This window comes from Enoplosus armatus, chromosome 12 (genome assembly GCF_043641665.1).
Source record: "Enoplosus armatus isolate fEnoArm2 chromosome 12, fEnoArm2.hap1, whole genome shotgun sequence".
Classification (NCBI taxonomy): Eukaryota; Metazoa; Chordata; class Actinopteri; order Centrarchiformes; family Enoplosidae; genus Enoplosus; species Enoplosus armatus.
Genome location: NC_092191.1, coordinates 2836800 through 2857088, shown reverse-complemented (window position 1 = coordinate 2857088; position 20289 = coordinate 2836800). Strand labels below are relative to the sequence as shown.

General features: G+C 40.2%; 1 protein-coding gene across 1 annotated transcript in view; it reads right to left on the bottom strand.

The window, feature by feature from the left end:
- Positions 1 to 20289, bottom strand: part of LOC139294518 (pro-neuregulin-3, membrane-bound isoform) — a 293581-nt gene that overhangs the window by 41208 nt on the left and 232084 nt on the right. Inside the window, exons 3-4 of the mRNA XM_070916428.1 lie at positions 12015 to 12088; positions 9792 to 9794 (exon numbers count right to left, since the gene is read on the bottom strand). Coding sequence (XP_070772529.1) covers positions 9792 to 9794; positions 12015 to 12088 — 77 coding nt within the window. The remainder of the gene's footprint in view (positions 1 to 9791; positions 9795 to 12014; positions 12089 to 20289) is intronic.

The following is a 20289-nucleotide window of genomic DNA, read 5'->3' as shown; positions in this document are numbered from 1 at the left end:
ACATGTCAAAAGAGAGTTTGGGTAGTTCTGGTAAGTGATAAGGAGAGTTTAGTAATCAGCGCCTGAAGGGCATGGAGGACTGACAGAGATAGAAAAAAGAGGAGGAGAGAGTGGAAAGAGAGCTGGATGGAGACCGACAGAGGGCAACCTATGATTCAGCAGGGCAGGGCACATGTCATGTACTTAAGTCACATACAGTTCGAGACTGTCATTCCCCCTCTCTCATTCTGTCCATCCTGCCTTTCGCTCTTTATTTCATTACCCAGAATAAACTCGAAATGCCAGATAAATAACCAATTCCAGTACTCTTGACTTGGACATTTTAAGGTAAGCTGATCCATCCTGCGAGAGAGACAACTCATATGGGGCAGAGGAAGTTTAAAGAGTTGAGACCACTACTTTTGGAAGGATTTTTTTCCTCTGCAAGTTCAAATTTGAAAGTTTTAATTTAAAGTTATCTTCAATGTTCCTAAACCTGGAGAGTAGCCAGGTTCCAGACCTCGACATTGCTCCTTCATGTCTTTTTCAGTGATTTTAAAGGTCTGGTGTTGTGCTCATGGACGATTGCTGCTTGAAAAAAACAAAAAAGAAAAATCTTGACAATCTAAGATTGGTAGATGGAAACAAAAATGGTGAAACCATCTTCTTGTGCCACAGCCAGAAGCCATTATAAACAACAATGGCGACAAGATGAGATCAGCACAGCTGAACAGGTTGACTTAAATTAACCTATTTCTTCATTTTACACGGCAAACGTTAAGTGCTCCCAGCAGCTTCAGTCCTGACTGAAACTGACACAGACAGAATTTAAGTGACTTTTACTACTGAAACCCTGGAAGCCTGAACCATCTCCTCTGCTCTATGGGCCGTTATTTTATCATGGTATCATAAGAAAATGTACATATTTACATTGCGTGTTTATCCTTGATCTCAACCTTGAACTTTGTCAGGATTGTTTTGTTGGTTTGAGTCAAATCACTCTTTTCATGGATCAACAAATCCAGTATAAAGATGGTGCAAGAAAGGGGGGCAAAGGAAGGTAATCTGGGGACAGATGGAGTTATTTTTATCTCACCAGTTATAAAGGACCGGTGTTCCTCTTAGTGAAGTGCAGTTTAATATGGCCACGCAACCTGAGCAGTGATCCTTGATCAGTTCTCTTGTTCTTGGAGGTTTAATGACTAGGCCCTGGAGTAGAGCCACATTTAGGTGGAGCAAAGGCAAAGCAGCGTATCTTAATGTACCCAGACACTCGTCTTCATTCAGGCTGAGCTGAGGGGGTGGAAAGATACATGGTGTGATGAGTTCAGCCTTATAAAGAGAAAGAAAGAGCAAAGGAGATGAAGAAACAAGGCCAGGATGGATGACTGGATTTAGAAAGGAAAAGGCTGTGAAGTAGAACAGGTCGGTTTTGACGAGTAGTCCGGTGTTCTAATGCTACCTTTTTGGGTTATGTTTTCAGTATATACTGAAACTACTATATAGTCATGTTTTTGTAATTTTGAAGGGACAATAAAGTGAAGTGCTACAGCCACATGCGGCTCGTCAAGCTTTAATTGGTGGCTCGCATGGCAACGCAGCACGCTTACAGCATTGCTTAGGCAACACCGGCTCACGCTTGCAGGTCATGATAGCTCAGCTAAAGACAAAAACCAGACGGACAGACACACAGCGTCGTAAGGAATAGTGAAGATAAAGAGTCTGAGGAAGCGGCAAACGAAAATCAACATGAAGACGGCGGAGAGAGGAGACGAGCGGGCAAACGGCAGGTGTTCAGAGTAAAAAACGAAAGGTACGAGGCATTCAAGATGAGCACAGGACAGTTCAAGAGAAATGGACAGACGGATTCTTATTTGTTCTTCATGGCATGAACAGAAAGTGATGTCTTTCTTCATGAGCACATGCACCTGTGAGTCAACATTTTCAACCATGAACACTATTAAGAGGAAACAGAGAAACCGGCTGACCCATGCTCATCTTGAATGCCTCACTGTGATTGCAACAACAAACTATAAATACAACATGGTCTTAATTCAAAAAGGTATTGGCTGTGTTGTTTCTTTTTTTGTGGGATGACCAATTTATATGTAGAGAAGCTCATCTGTGTGGGTGACTCGGTGTATTGTCGTTAAAGTGGCTCTCCCCTTGACTTTGCTCTGCCAATGTGGCTCTTGTGAAAAAAATAGTGAGGATCACTGAAAAATAAATGGTATAAAAAGGTTTTAAAGAAATGGCCAATGCATGTAGATACACAGAATATATGTTTATATCTTTTTATAACTGTGAAGCATTTTTGAACACTTGTTTTGAAAAGTTCTATATAAATAAAGCTTTAATGAACTATAATAATGAATAATAAAGAAAGTCAAAGCCAGACACACTTGAAAACATTCTATATAAGATACATAAAACTACAAGCGACAGCTGGACTGTAAATGTGTAAAGTATGTATAACTTCTTGTATTTAAATACTGCCCTCAAGTACCTCCTTAGTTTAGTTATTGTTAGAATGTTCTACTTAAATATAAATCAGAAAAGTAGCAGGACCTCTTCAAAGATGAATTTGAAAATGCAGACTATCATTTACTTACACTTTTATTAGAATCAATAAAAGGCTGCATGCATAAACATATCTTTTATTATTAATTTGAGGTTTAATGTTCCTTTATTCTCTCTTTAATATCACAAAGACATTGGGGCAATTGGGCTTGGCAGTACATAATTCAAGCCTTCTCAGGCCAACATAGATACCTCTGTGTTACACAATGTGAAGTGCAGTTAGTAATAAAAAATGCTATTGATAAATCGTTAAATTAAGAGACAAAATATGAATTTCGGCAGTGACAAGCAATAAAAGGTAGTGTGTGTGTGTGTATATGATAGAAAGAAAGAAAAACGGAAAGAGACTAAATCGTCGGCCACTCTGGATGCTTCTATCTGTACAGAGATGGTACTTAAACTTCCATCACTTGCACTGTCCTCCCATTGATGGACAATGACACTATCCTCAGTTGTCAACTGGTAAAGCTTTAGAAAAGGAGCATTAAAAAGCCATTTGGACAAGGCAATTTCAAGTCATTTTCCTCCACTATCTCTCTCATCCAACTGCTCCACTACAGAGGTCTGCTGGCCATTAACACGTTTTCCACCTGCGTTCATGGCAAGTTGTCATAATCGTTTAACTTGCTGGGGCTGGTATTAGGAGGGCTGTCATTAGATGAGATAGTTGCTTAAATCACGAAAGTTATGTGCTTGCACGTGCACGCACACACACACACACACACACACACACACACACACACACACACAGTGAAGTACATTCACACTGTGTGCATCTCTCCCTGTGCCTTTAGTGGGATGGACTAAGATGTAAGGACAAGATGACCAACCAGCTATGGTTGATGCAGAGACAGGCTATAGGGCAGCGTTTCATTGCTTAATAATAAATAAGTTTTAAAAGGGGTAAAAAAGGACTCAAGCTTTAAGCAGCAGACGGAGAGAAAAGGAACAAAACGTGCACAGACATGAAGAATGGACAGAGGGAAAGAGAGGAGGCAAGCAATGTGCTACTATGAGATGAGGCAGGAGAATTGCCTCGCCTTGTCTCCCACCCTTGCCCAGTTATTAATGACCTGTGACTTGAGGGTGGGTACAAGCAGCGAGCATACCAGCCTGCACTGCTCTGGGATAATCTGCATCCCACTGCCATATTCTTCACTAAGCACCAGCTGACAAGACCCATACTTCACTATAAATTGGGCCTTCCAGATCCATTAGGGTCTGTATGAGGGCACAGCCAAAAGTCTTGATCAGATGCTCGGTGGAAAACAGGACAATGAATAAGGGAAAACAATGCCATGTTGTGTGGAATGAATGACAAAGTTGTTGTTTCTAATATTCAATCCAAAGCATTTTCTATTCACTTGTGTAAATATTTTCAGAAAGCCAAGTCACTCAGCGGTGTACGCCAGATGAATTGCTGCAATCAATATGAATTTCCATTCTTTTCTCTCCCTAGCTCCTCTTTTCTGATTGCTTGCTATCCCTGTCCTTAGCAATAAACGGGCGGAAGGTAAATTGGCCTCAGCAATCAGTATCCATTAAGCTCCATTGCAGTAGTAGATTTTGCATTTGCCATTGAGTTCACTTGCAGAGGGAGGAATATAAATGTACTGTCTACTGTCGCTGAAGGCAGAGGAAATATGAAGGAGAGAAGTGGCTATTATTGACACTGCTACTGACAATGAATGCGATTAACTTTGATCAACCTTTAGACTAAAACTAAAAGAATATTCTCAGGACTGTAACTCTTTTAGTACTCTAAATTTAATAAATTCAATTCAATTCATTGTGTCTAATGATGCGATCACAGAAATGACATAAATACTCCCGAGAATCCACATGTGAGCACAAATGTGCAACCAGCGGCGTACTGTGTGCCACCAGCTGCACCTCACAGGAATAGCAGCCATGATAATGCTATTCAGTGATACGTCTGTGATTCTTGAAGGCAGTTAAACAGGCTGTGCGCTCAAATGTTCTGCGCCGGGTGGAGACTGAGCACTGGTGGAGATGTAAGCGAGCCAGGAGCAGCCCAGCTTGTCAATGAGACACACCCGCAAGCTAATTAACTTCTGCCTATACGTGTGTTTCAATAGAAGCTGACAGCAGAGGGGTATCAGCAGCAAACTGCCAACGCCCTGCTGTGCACCTGGAACCTGGAAATGACATTGCCACTTTCAGCCCTGAAAGAGGAAACTGTAATTAGCCCGCAGACAGGTGAACTGTTCCAAAAACGTGCCGACACTGATTCTAGCAGTCTCTCAGCGGTTCTGTGCAGCCCAATAAATGTATGTACAAAGAGAACACACCTTTCAGTGTAGGTTAAAGTCTAAACTACAGAAAGTAAAATGGATAAACACATGTTGGGAATATGAAAACTCCATTGGCAACAGTCCTACATCACCTTGTCTTCCTGCAGGGAAGTCAGTTTGTCATGCAGCAAGCGACACACATCAGACAGCGTGTGAAACTTGGCGAGCTCTGGCTGAGGACAGAGCTTTCCTGAGAATCTACCGCCACCATCGACAGCAGCAATATTCTACTCTCTTCCCATCTCCCCTAGCTCTCACTACCAAACCAGTGCAGATGGGGAAGTGCGACCAAAACATGAAGAATGTGATCTTGTACCTGCCAGGTCTCAGCATGGGTGGACATCAGTGATACTTGAAAGGTGAAACTTGCCTGGGAAACAAAGACTTTTTGTGAGGCAATGCATATTTTCTGCATGCACCGTATTGTCTTTCCTGTCTTCTCATGATCCACTACGCTTTCTCTGTGGTGGCCCTGCCAACGGGCTACAGCAGCCATTCCTGATCTGTCTTTATGTCTGAGTCATGATATTCGAACCATAGTTATTTTTCACGGCAGCCATTTTGACTTGACATAGCAAGAAAAGTGCAGGTGGAACTAACAACAATGATGAACACATTTAGGTTGCCCAGTCATTCCAGTGAGCCAACACACTATGTGGTACTAGCGAAACATTATTCAATGCAGACATTACTAATGTTATTATTATTAAAAGTTATCTAACTGCTTATGTTAAACTTTCAACTGCTAACTCAAGCTATTGCTAGCGATAGGTCCGCTTGATTAGATACAGCTCCTCGAGCAATCAAGAAGTCATGAAAATAATGTAATAGTTACTTTTTGGTGCCATGCCGACGTGAAGTTATGTAAACTTACAGGAGATTTACCATACCATTAGATTTTGAACATTATACATTTCCTGTGTTAATTATTTTTAGGTTTCATTCTTGAAACAAAATTCATGAACTATAACTAATTTAACATTAAAGGGGGATTACCCTAATGTAAGTAATCAACAAGCTGCTTATAGTTGCTCCTATATTTGCTCTGGTTTTGAGTGCCTACATGAAAGCGCAGGGCAAATTTGCTCTGTGCCTTTATTTAAATTTGCACTTCTCAGTGTAATTAGAGTCTGATATACTACAGTGTAATAGCAGCCCAGGGATTAGGTTACTAATTGTAATCCAGTACAGCATCTTGAATGCAAGCACAAACAAATACACAACGACTAGTGAGAGAGGAGATGGCGAACACTTAATGTGTAAGATGGATTCTTTTCATCTGGTTTCAAAGCCGTCAAAGAGAACCTGTTTTTGTTGTTTTTAATGGGTATGTTGCCATTTCCTTCACCCTGGACACACACCAATTAAACTAAAAGTAGTCCGTGCCTCTGCACCTACAGCTTCAAACAAAGCAAGCAACATTATTTCTAATATTATTAAGTACAAAATACAAAATCTTGATCCAGGGTTCAAAGCCTTTCAATCTGCTCCCGGTGATTGTTAGGCATTCAAGAAACTCACATCTTTCACATCAGAGCCAGACTAACTCAGGCGTCCTCAGGCTTTGGTATCGTCAGGATGTCAAGCACACAGACTTGACAGTTCTTTATCCATATCCTGGTAGGTTGGATTTTCCATGCCACAATAAGTCATTATAAGAAGGAGGGCTGATAATATTGTAACCAGAGCTGATGCCAGAGACTTCAAGCACTTCTAAGCGTTAAGCCAGTTCTTTTCCTCTTCGTCTTTCACATGGTGTGAATTCAACAAGATGTCTCCTGAGACTCCGCTTCTCACTTCCCAACACTGTGTGGGAATGTGGGTCTGGAGATGCAACCATGCAGAAACACAAATGCATAAATGTAGAGTACAGAAACAACACACACAAACAAACTCAAACATGCACTTAAAGAGTCGTGCCAGCATGAAAACTAAACCAAGGACATTCGGTTGGAGAGCTTTGTAGCTGCGACTGCACAGATTTCTAACTAATTTATGTGGTTGATGCAAGGCAAAAACCACATCAGCAACATCAGCTTAAAATGTTTCTTTAATCAACACCAGTCTTTGCAGGTATAGGTGTGGGGTTCCCATTTCTCATTGTTTTCTTTTAAACATGACCTCGATCTTTCCCTAACCATAACCAAGTCGTCACTCAAGTCAAGTCTTTAGGGAGTCAAGTCTCAAGTAAACCTCAGTAAGTGAGTCTCAGAACAGTCCTCATTTTCGTGATTTACAAGTCCACAGAGTCTGCCTTAGATTGTTCATATCCACTTCCTGTATGTACAGTACCGTATATCTATACTTGATATAACATTTAGAGGTTGTGGATGTTATTGACATCTTTGCACTTTGCTTGTCTAGTTTGCAGTTTGTTCCCAAACACCCACATAATATATCTGTTTTCTCGTGACTTTGCTAAATGGTGAAGATAAATACTACTACACAAACAGAATTGTGTATGTATTGAAGGTCAGGGTCAGGTACAGACCATCACCCCTGGAGATCATAGGTGCTCAATGTTTTGCTCAAGGACACTTCATTAATATCGTGTTCATTCATACCATTCTACTATCCTTGTACTTAACTGAATAATATTCTAATGTGAGCATCACTGCGAGGCTCAAGCAGAAATGCAAGTATTTTCACAGTTGTGAATAAACAACACGTATCACATGCTCAGTAGAGCATTACTGTAACAGTCCAAGGTGACTTGCATTGCCCTTGCCTTAACAATTGGCCCATGATAAAAGCATAAAGCTTTAATCACACATTTTATGCCTCCTTTATATCTTATGGATTGAAACATGCATTCAACGTGAAATCCAGGGTTGTATTCTCTGGGAAATTGGACTTGCATGATTACTGCAATGTTATCATCTGTAGTGCACACAAACCTGCCAAGCATGAAATCAGATCTCATAAAGATAGCGTGAATTAAATTTGTCTTCAGATTTAAATCTCCAAATCTCTCTCTCTGTGTCTATGGGGTGTGATATGATGCACGTACTGTACTGTAGATGAAAATATGCTGATTCTGATGCCTTGCAGCATCGTAAAACTAGACTGTCTCGACTCCCAGGCCTCCGATTCAGAGGGGTTGGATAAGACAATGACTGCGAAAGGGCTATGTAGATGGTGAAGTAGTAAAGAGAGAGATTGGGAGGGAAGAGAGAGGGAACACTATTCAAAGAGAATACATTAAGGGCCTAGTCTACGCTGGCTCCTGAATACTGCATTATGCTGTGAAAGTTCCTCAGAATGGGTAGTGCCAATCAGCAACCTCCCAGTTTGAACAACAAAAGATGTCTTGACAACAAAAGCAGTTTGAACTTGATTTGACATACTGTATGTAAGAATGACAACAAAAGGCCTTAGTTTCTCTTTGACAGATTCAGAGGAAACCTAAACAAATCTTTGATCTCAAACGCATCCCATCAAGCAAGTTAGGTGACGAACTCAGGGCTGAGCCTTGTCGGCATTTTGAGAACTAACTGTACATCAGTGAGTCACATGTAACCCCTGAGGTTTTCAGTTCTGATTGAAATCTTTATGATTTTCTTTAAGACCTGGTCCGAGCTCCACCACAGCCCTTTAACCCTCTCTGTGAACCAGAATGTTGTGTAAAATACTTTTTATTGATGAAACATTTGACCATCAGGCTTCATTGCTTGTCTGATGAAAACCTTGTGGTGGAAACATTGGATCAATAGAAATTCTTTTGGGAGCTTGCAAAATTCAGTGTGTGGACAACCTCTCTTTTTTTGTCTTTGGACTGTGTGCAGTTTTTTGTCCCGCACTTCTTCTAAAAGATGATACAGCTGCATATTTCACATGACTAGTCACCTTATGTAACGAAGGTTGTCATGTTATTCCATATTATCACACACACTCAGCTTGTTCCAACTCTACAATGAACTAGAAAGATCTGTGGGTTTGAACAGTGTTTGTAAATGTGTTTAACATCACTGATTTTTGGACTGTTAGACTGTTACTTGTGATAGGCATTTTCCACTATTTTTTGATATTCTATAGCCCAAATGTTTAATAGATTAATTAATTAGCTGCTGTCCTATTATATAGTATGATTTTTCCTTCCTTCCGCTTGAATTTGTCTTTTAAATGCTTTACTTGCAGTAATCCTGTCTGGCATTTATTAAATGTCTTTGCATTTAATTATTGGATCTTGGAGCCTTTCAATACCGTTATGCAAATTTTAAAGCCAGTTTTATTTTTAAAAACGTGTTCTGAATTGTTTGAATTAAAGGGTATAATACTCCTTGTTTTGTTCAGAAGACGAACATTTCTCTCTGCCTGCCTTGCCTTGTATCTCACTCCCATTGTGTTTGTAAAGCCATTGGAGTAATGACTCTTCTTTTGTCCTCTGAGACCCTGAGACAGTGTGATAGCCGAACTCGGAAGATGTGTCCACTTTCATCCAGCCTCGCTCGCGCCCTTCCGTCGAGACCGCAGCTTGCCAGAGGTCCTTGGCAGCGTTTGTCTGGCCTGCTGGTGAACCTTTTTAGCTGGCACAATTCAAGCCTCAGTCCATCTGAGGCCCGTGCCACTTAGTGTTAGGAGATGAGTTGGACCGAGAACTGTAGGCTGGGGAGAAGGGATGAGGTCTGACGCTTGGACAAGATGCGTGTTGAGGAAAGGATGGCACGGAGGAGGTTAGCAGGACACAGATGGGGGCGAGAGGGGGCCGTCAGGAGGGAAATTTGGAAGAGGGAACAAGCATGTCAACACTGAGGCAAGCTCGAGCACGAGACACAAAGGTAACCCGGGAAATTAGGATTTGATGAGCTGCGAGCATAGGAGTCAAGGAGAGTGATGCTGTGACAAGATTATCTGAGGGGTGAGGAAAGAAGAGGGAGGCCACAATCTGCCACTCTTCTTATCCAATTTTGCACTTACCAACTTTTTGAAGCAGGAAGTAGTTGAATAAAATGGGAAAAAAGAAAGAAAGGAAAATGTGGTGTTACTGAAAAAAGAAATCCATAGGCTATATGACATTGTGTTTTATAGAAGAGAACAGAAAGCAGGGACCTGTCAGAAATAAAGAAGGTAGTCGAGAGATGAAGCCAGTGAGAAGAATGCCCTGAAAGTAGGCCAATCGATTCTCACTATTAGGATAGAGATTTGGCAGAGAGTTAGAGAAAGTTGCAAAGAATAGATGAATGAGATCAGAAATGAATGAGGGAAAGTGGTGTGAGCTAAAGCTGATACAAACAGGAAGGTGTATGTTGGGGGTTCAGCCGGGATGCCAAAAAGTGAAAAGACTTTTTTTTCCTAGTCCCACATTCTTTTACTTTCCCCCCCATTCCTCAGTAATGGCTTGATAACTCCCAGACAATTTATATGGAAATTCACCTGGAAGAGTCGCCGATTAATAGATTAATAATCAGTTACTCACTTAGGCGAGAAAACCAATTTGAGGTTATGGTTAAGATCTGGTACTTGGTTTGTTAGAGAACAACTTTGTTCTTGATGTTGAAACTCAATTCTCTTCACCCCTGGAGTTATATGGAACATTGTTGAGCCTTTAAGGTACAAACAGATCCCACAGCTTCTTAATATAAACCACAGAGAAAGCCCAGGCATGCAGCTATTTTCTATCATGGCAGAAAGAAACCCAACAGATCAACAGATACAGTAGCAACACAATCAACGACTGTTTCCGTCTGACTTTTGATGAATTGTTTAAGTGATAAAGATTGTAACAGTTCTTAGCTACGTTCAGGTCAGTAGGTTTGGTGTACAAACAAAGCGATGGGTGCCGCTTCAGTGCTCACCAATGTTGTTCTAACAAGGTCAATTACCCTAATACTTGCTTGGAATTAAAAATCTCATTATGGAAACTTAATTAATGATCTGGAAAGAGCAAGTGATAACAATGTTGTTGCATTTGCCACATTTAATCTACATGTCTCATTTATGGCACATTCTCCCTTGCAATCAAGTATAACATTTCATATTCATTCTAAGAAATTTCATAATATATCCACAGAGGGTTTTTTTTTTTTGAGATTGGACAATTACGAGGTAAAAATCCCCAAAGGCACAGTACTGTCCTTTTAAGGTAAATGGTGCTATTATGGCATGCGCCTTGTTAGTCAAAAAGTCACAGATAAGCTATTGTACTGCCACAACGTTGGCGCTCCAGTGACAAGGTTGCATATTTTTTGGAATAAGCTGAGAGGAACGGGGAAATTAATATGGCATAGATAGCAAGCGGTAAGGACATAAGTTAGGGCAATTTGTGTTCTTCCCTCAGCTATATGACATTGAGAGGACAATGTCTTTGGGAGATAAAGAAATGGGAGAAGTGACATTAGCCTGAGTAGGAGAGGGTATTTGAGAAGGCAGGGAATAAAAGAGAAAATGAAAAGGTAACATGAGGACAACTTATAAGAAAGAGGAGAATATGAAAGTAGACAGAAAAGCGAAGGTTGCATAAATTATTGTTACTTAAACACAAAAGAAAACTTTGTTTGGAATCATCAGACATTTTGTAGTAAATTTCGTGCATCATTTTGAATCTTTTCATCTGTATAAAATGAAGAAATTCAGTTAAATTAATTGTAGGAATTTGTTAAGAAATACTTGCCACTATTACTTAAGACTTATTATTTTTCTACTTTGCAATGGTCCTGTTTCCCTAGTTTTGGAGCACTAATTGAATTTAATATCCAATATAACAGAGAAGAAAGCAACCTATGACTGCAGTGCTGCTACAATGACTAACTAAGAAATACCATATATTCATAATTTCAAGGGAAATATGCAATAAGAGAAAATCTAACTGTAAAAATATTTCTATTTATACAGTCTGGTTGAGTGCTCCTATAATAGTTGGCAAGCTGACATTATTATATATTACTCTGTCTTGTGAGATGTTTGCACGGCGGCGCTGAGGAGTTGGTGCCGAGAACATGTACAGCAAACCTTGGTATAGGGTGCTTTATTAATGCGGATCAGAGTAAATGTTCCTCCAGTTGAACCTCATCAGAATGATCTGAGAAATATAACCCACTTCCTTTTCCCTCAGGTTTACTTTTATATGTTCAGATTTGATTCATGGTCTATTGATAGATGTTGGTGCACTGAATATATTGGAGTACAAATGTGGAAACGTACTTGGGTCAGACAGGATGGAGTCCGTCTTGGGCAGAAACTGGTCACAGCGGATTCCCTGGTAGCCTTCTCGACACCTGGTGGAGGAAAAAGAGGAATGTCAGTCAATGAGTCAGGTAGACTTTCCAGGGAACAAATGCAAATACAACTACAACTGATTCAGACAACTTGGCGAATGTTTCATGCCTCTCAGACATTACGTGTTGGATGTCACAAAACCTCCTTAAACTAATTGAAAGTCGGAAATCCTGTCGCTTGCCCCCCGCAAACATCATCCCTGCTGTCCAGTCAAATCTTGGTGGCCTACCATCAAACTTGAAGCCCTCGGCCTGTAACCTCAGCAGGATTTTTGATTCAAATGAATCTTTTGAAAAGTTTTATAAAAGTTGTTCAACTTTGCAGCCAAGGACTATCTCAAAAATAAAGTAATTGTTATCTCGAGCGGACCTCAAAAAGATCATTCATGCTTTTCCTTCATCACGCCCAGATTACTGCAATGCCCTTTATTCTGGTCTTAGTCAGAAAGCTATCTCTTGCCTTATACTTATTAAACATGCAGCTACTAGGCTTTTAATCAACTCCAACCAAAACACAAGACCATTGCTCCCATCCGTGCCTCTCTCCACTGGTAGCCTGTAGGTGTTAGAATTGACTTTTATTTTAAAGCTCTGCAGGATTTGGGCCCAGACTATATTTCTAACTGAATGTAACCCCAGATCCTGAGTTGGGACCCTCCTGCCCCGCGTGTATGGAACTCCTTACCTGATCTCAGGCTAGCAACTTCAGTATCCTCTTTTAAATCTCGTCTCAAAACCTATTTTTATGTAAAAGCTTTCTTAAAGTGACCATTCTATTTATTTTATTTTATCTTATTGTATTATTTCTATTCTACTAGTTGTTGTACCAGTTCCTTATTCCCCGATTGTTATATACATGCACTGTTTAACCTTTGCTATTTTAACCGTATACCCTGTTTGTAAAGCACTTTGTAACTCTGTTAGGGTTAGGGTTATATAAATAAAGTCATTATTGTTATTACAACTGATATAAATGCAAGAGCTGCACATAAATGTTATTTTTGAGACAAATGTAGGGAAAGCAAGAAAGTGCAGAGACAGGCAAGCTGACAGGAAGAAATGAACAGTGTGGTTATTTTTACGGGCTGAAACCCGTAATGGGAAAGAATTTTCCTCAAGAAGAAATCTGTCCTTTCAGCCAAAATCACAAATTGGGGCTGCAGCAGAAAAGGAGCATTTAATCACCATGAAGCGAGACCCTGTAACCTTTCAGGTTCCTTGCTTGGTCATAGGAAATCTTAGAGTAAGAACTGCGTTATGATATATCGGAACTTGAAATTGATGATGAATCTCTGGTAAAAATGTTTTTTTTTTTCTTTGTACTCCCCTACAAGCCACAAAGAGGAAGAAATTCTGACGAAGAGTGATCAATTAATTTAAAACACCTTCCATGGTTTCTGCATAGCACTCAAACTTTCAAGAAATTGAAACAGTTGGCTTTGATTGGCACATTCGTGAGAGTGGCAGTCAGGCAATGATCATTAGGCAGCTATTGAATTCTGAAGTGTGCTTCGGCTGCTCATCAGAACAAGTCCTGGGAAAAGGCTATGCGTTGTGAGGATGTGTTTTTCATTCATTTCAGCTCAATAAATATATCCTTATTAACATATAGAAGTGTAACTGTGTCTTACAGTGCACAGAGATGCATGAAGGCAGAAATGCCAGTGTGCAGTGCAAAGCCTAATTGGGTGCCTCAGTTGGTTTGGATATCAATCTTTGCCTCTGGCCATTTGTACCTTTCTTGCTGTTCTGTTTTTCTCTGTCCCTCTTGAGGAAAATTCAAGTCTCATACATGCAAATAAAATATAAAATTCAGCAACAGAAGTAATTTGTGCTACCTCTCTAAATTTGACCCTGCTATATCTATTACAGCTATCATTCGGTCACTTTCTCAACTATTTTGTTTCACTAAGTCTCAATTTTCTGTTCTACACAACCTGCATCCCAATGCCTTCCCTGTTTACCCCTGTGGCTTTGTTTCATTGACACTCCTAGAATTAATCTGTATCTGCTCTGACAAGTTGACAGCAGAGCAAATATACATATCCCAGCGGTCTCTGCTTTTGGAAGCCCCCAGCTGAGAGAACATCTACGTCCACCCAGACAAAACACTGGAGCTGTGCACAGAGATCAAGCTTACAAAGGAATGAAGTGTGACATATCAAAGATTTTGCTCTGTGCAGAATGATAATGGCTACCCTCCTTTTGTCTTTCATCTACGGTGAGTGATTTTCAATTATTAAATGAGCTGCAGTAGGAGGGGAAAGATGCACTCGACTGTGCATACCAGAGGTGTGCTTAAACAGTTGGGAGGGAAAGGGGAAAATATGAGGAGATATATGGTGCAAAGAGAGTCCGTGACATTGGTCATGTGTCTACAAACAACAGCAAGAAAAAATGTTGTGATATTAAATTGAATCTCTCTGATATTTAATGGTGCGTTTGAAGTGTGGCTCCAGAAGGGGGTGGGCAGAGGGCAGGTCTTCACACTGGAAATGTATTTCTTCTTCAAAAAAGTCGGAATTGTTCAACAAAATGCTTTGTTTTTGTGTGCGCTGTAGTTCACTATTGTCTCACATTGAAATGCACAAAGGAGAATCTGCTCACAGCTGCAGCACATTAAAATAAATTGAGGTGGTGAGACGGATTCAGAAAGATATTACAGAGAATTCTACTAACTTCGTGAAGTTTAATTGTCAGTGGCATTTCAAATTCGCAAATAGATTTCCTTCGCCACATACATTGAATCATAACTACACTGATTTTTTTGCATAGTAAGCATGAACAGTATACTATGACAATAAGTATTCAGTACACACAGTATACAATTAGTATGCAGTATGGAATTGGCCCATAGAAGTGTCAAGTTCCTGGAGTACTAAGTCTGTACACAAAGTCTGTTGGTAGTGGTAAACTCTGGTTGTCATAGGAACCCCAGGGCATATTTTTTGTTTAGCAAGTGTGTGGTTTAGCAAACAACTGCATGTTTTCCGTACTATATGTTCGAGGGCTTCCTCTAGTAACATTCATCATACCTTGATGACAGATGGTAATTATATCAACCATGCTGTTAACAACAATCTCATCGTTTGTCAAGGCCTCTGTGTTGCTGCCTCCCCTCCAAGTTTGTTCTTCTCAGCTCTTACTGTTGCAGCGTGTGATGCCATATATGTGTTGTGTGGGAGCAGGAGAACAAAACAAGCACAACAAACACAGTCGCCTTGTTTTAAAGACACAATTTGAATCACATTTCAAAAAGACTCCAGTGAAAGTGGTTCAAACGCTGCTGCAGTATTTGGTGTTCGGACTTCAGCTTCCTAATCAAATGCTTCAATTCAGGATCAAAGTCTAACATGTCAACAGGTCACTTTAAACACAGCTGCACTCTTCTCTATGCCAAATATGTGGTAATTCAACATCTCTCCGTTCCACTGTGACCTATCCTGACTAAACTTTGACAGGAGGCCACCTTTGTCACACCAAGTGGAGTGGAGGAAGATAATTAAGAGAATAGAGGCTTAACATGGTGACGTTTTCTGTGTGTCATGCTCATTAGGGGGGACTGTGGAAATGAGGAGGAGCATGCAGTGGTGATTAAATTGAGTGTCTCTAGTGAGACTGAGAACACAATAGAACTCAGTTACTTAGACATAGCCTCCTTGTTGAGTGGCCACAAAACTGCTGTAATGTCCTTCTTTATCATTTCTAGCACTGTGCAGTATATGAAGTTATTTTATCCCAAAAATGCTCCTTCTCTTCCACCGATGTGTTCCCAGCAGAGATCAAAACACATCATAAAGCTCAGAGGAGTGAATCTTAGAATGGATGACAGGCAGTTGGAGGGTATTGAAGAGTTGCATGCCTTCTAATTAGCACCATAGTCATTAATTAAAAGAAAACAGGAAGTGTCTGCCTGTGCATGTGTGTGTGTGTGTGTGTGTGTGAGCACGCATATGTGTGAATCTCTCACAAGCGTACAAAGCAGCACAGAGCAGGGGATGTATATATAAACATGCTGCCTGCAGGATGAGGAATTTCTGCAAAGGGAAGTATGAAGTGCACAAAGACACACATACATATTATGCCTAACAGAATGTGCAGAGAAAGAGCACATCCCATTCAAGCAGTTCAAAAGTTCTCCATGTAATATGGCAAAACAGGCCATTTCTTTTTACCCTGTGATCTAAATATTCCAGCAGACACAGATTTGGGGTCTTTGGGATGATACTGAAACTGAAGCAAAAATGCACCATCAGCTTCTCATTGCTAAATATTTTGTAATCAAAAACACGCAATCCACCACTCAGTGTGTGTACATTTACTACTAGTTTTAATCAGGATGACATGTTTACATACATGCATAAGTAAATCATTTTCCAGTGGCATTAACCTAATATTAAAGCTGGAGTTGCATTAATGATTAATACATCATGTCCAGATTGTTTCACTCTGAAAAGATCATTTTAAAACTGAATATACAAATAAAATATATATTTTAGAAACAAGGCAACAAGGAGCCACATTTGGTTTTATTTAGCCTTGCTCTCTTTTTCAGGACACAGTAACATTCACACTGCTGCACACTACAGCAGCTCCAGTTGGGGTGAAAAGTGCTTTGCTAAAGGGCACCTCAGGGATTTATCCTGCAAATATGGGATTTGAACTGTTTTAAGGCTACAAATTATACATGCTGCAATCTCTAACTTTAAAAGCACTGTTTGAAAGTTTGGTCAAATGTCTGGTTTAAACTTCTACACTTACATCTCCTCACAACATTTGAATAGACAGATCTGTATGATATCTTGTACCAAATTAGAAGAAACATCAAGTCAGTCAGAAATCCTCATGGACACTGTCAAGTCTGACGTTAAATGCCATGACAGACCATCTGCATGCTCTGCAGTGCTGCTAGTTAGAGAATCTGTCCAATACAGAGAGACTGAAAACTGGCAAATGAAGATAGATTTCTGAAATGTTCTTCTCTGTAGCACAATTGTTATACATCTCTTTCTGGGTTGGTACAAGACAGAAAACATTCATCGTGTCCGCTGATATCCTCCTCAGATACTAAAGATGTGATACAAATAAAATAATGAGGCTATTTGCAGTGTCAAACATCAAAAGAAATATGAGAGATCCAAACAACTGCTTCTCTCTCCTTGGCAGGGCGGCCATTTAGACCAATTTAATACAGTGGAGCCACGCAGCAGCGTGAGGTTCAACGGTCCATTAAAAGACAAAATGCCACAGTGCAATGGCCAGACTGTGACAGGCTGGTTCAATGATCTTCACATTGTGGACCATTTTCTCAGCATGAAATTCATTTTTGAGCAAAATGGCCGATACACCTGCAGTAAACTGGCCAACAAATAACAGGAAATAGCAGAGGAAAAGTGTTGTTTCCGTCATGGTTAGAGCCTGACCTTACGACAATCTGCTCGGTAGGCATTGCAGAAGGTAAAAATCACAAAAACAGCCACACTTATAACACAATAAATGCTTCTTGCATCCCAATCTTAATTTGGAACATATTAAAAACGTCTTGCATTGCATTTTTGCACAATGCTTTCTAATCCTTATACTGCTAATCAGCCACTGTTAAGCTAAGCTTGCCCTGAAGACTAATTCATTGTTTTAAGTACTCACTCCACATGTGTACATTCAAATATTCATTATGTTGTGAAGATGCAATATGAGGAATGACTTATAGTGATACAAATTGTTAGCAAAAGAGAGGCAGAATCGCATGGCTCTATTCAGGGGAAAGGTTCACAGTATTGGAAGTAATCCTTCACAGAAAGACACTCAAGTCAATTAACCAACTAGAGAAAGTTCATTCAAAGCAATGGTTTCTTGATTTAATAAGGCACTATCATTGCTACATTCACACAGGTGCTAAGAAAATCCTTCACCAGGTTGTGCATTCAATAAGGAAAAACAAAAACATGGCGCCAGGAACAGGTGTAACAGATATTCTTTTATTGTGTTATTTGTAATTAGGTTTTCAGCCGAGATAATTTCTTACTGTGGGTACTTGATGAAGTCGTATCGTTTGATGTATCAAATCCTAATGTAATCCAATATGTCTGATGGGCTTTAATAGCAACTTGCTGCTCGGAGGTTTGTTTAATCAGACCTGCAGACAACCAAATACAATTGACAGCCTGGACTTCAAAGGAGGCCTGAGATGATTACTTTTCTACTTTAATGACATTACATATCTCTCTCCCGTATGTGTTTCCATTCATTCCTCCCTGTCTTGATGGGACAGAAAATTGAAATGAAAATCTAGCTTCGCTGACTATCAAGGGAAGTCTTTTCTCTCATTTTTCCCAGACGGGGTGATTGAAATGCATCTGGGGCGCCATGCCTCAACCTGACAGTTTATGAGAGGCAGGCAAGGTGTGAAACTGTGTGTGCATTGTATGTGTTGTTGTGCATGTATATGTACCTGCATATGTATTTGTGTGTTTGTATTTCACACGTAGACAAAAAGACAGCAAGCTTTCTTGGAAGTACTTGTGAATATGCATATCCATGTGTTTGCATGTATGAATAATGAGGAACACAATCCATCAGGATCTCTCAAAGCCAAACACTCTTTCCAGCGCAGCGCTACCCGCATTCAGATATGATGGTGAGCAAGTGGAAAATGCAATTACAACACCAGGAGCTTATTTCATGAAGATCAGTTAGACTGGTCTGTAGAGTTAGGCTGATTTAAATCTTAGTGTTAATCTAAGGCAAGTTGGATTACCCTCAAACTATGTCCAAACTAAGAGCTGTGTCATCTGCTGGACAACTGCCAAAAAAAAGAAACAGGAAGTAATTTAAGCATTAATTTGTAGCCACAATGCATAGCAGATTACTCCTACTTGTTGTACGCAACCACTGAATGTAGATGCATTATCTGAAGTGCATATTTTTGGATATTAGCTTCACCTTTGTGAAATCAGCCCCAGAGCATACTGTCCAGACCACTCACCATGTCACCTCAATCCCCCTTTCTTTCCTCTGTTCCTCCACCTCCCCTTCCTGTACTACTCCACAGCTCCATGTAACCCAAAGGGAGAATAGGGATAGAAAACTACTTCTGGAAGCCAGAGGAAGATGTTTGGCACCACATGTGTACCACCATGAAAACATGTAATGAAATGTAAGGGAAAACATAAACCAACCAGTGTATAACAATCTGAGTCAAGTCAGGTGTAAAGGCCAGGAACCCCCCCCTAAAAAGCCAATGATGAATATTTTCCCAAGTTTGTAAATTCAATTCTGACTAAGTGAGAAATTCATCATGTCTCTCTGGATGTTTCCAGTTGTCAAGCGTAACTGACTGCTGAGCTGCTCCCGTTCTTAAATAAAACATGCCTCCCACTGAATGTTGCATACATGCCATGGTGTTTGAATGTGTGTGTGTGTGTGTGTGTGTGTGTGTGTACCACATGCATAACAGAAGTGTCTTCGACACAACTCGTTGTTATTCATCAGACAGCCAAAAAGAAAGTAAAAGTGGATTTGTCCAAGCAATCCCTCTTGGAAACAGAGCAAAGGTGCTACATTAACTCATCCAGCATCTCTCAAGCAGTCAGTAATATACAGCAGAAATGAAGAGACACATGGGAGACAACAAACAAGAGGACGTCTGTCCTCACCAGAAAATGACAGCATTGGTCGTGTGTTCAAACAGCTCATGTGAATAATGACTGTCCAATGTTGTTCAATCAAAGGCGTAAGTAGTGTGGAGTTAAAAAATAACTCAACACAATCTTTCCTTAACCTTAAAGGGATACTTCATCCAACATCTAAGGGGTTGCATGTAGCTGCTGTGGTTCCAGTAACATAAGTATGCTTATATCCTATATTCAAATCTGTATCAAAAAGTAAATGAAAGTTACTGTGGGGAATATAGTTAAATGGCCTGATTACATACAATACATCCACAAAAACTCTTTAACCTCTTAAATAATTCCTAACAGCATTATCCACCTTCGACTGTCTAACCAGAACCAGAGTATGTCTAAATACACACCTTCTGTTTGTTGCTCGCACAGTTGACTGTCGCACGCAACTGTATTTTCCCAAGTTGGTTGCGAACGACAAATGCAACTGAAACTAGGTCACCAATGGAATTTATTATAACCACTGAGAATTCAAGCTGACTGCAGCTGCCGTCCTCCATGACGAAGCAAACTACTAAC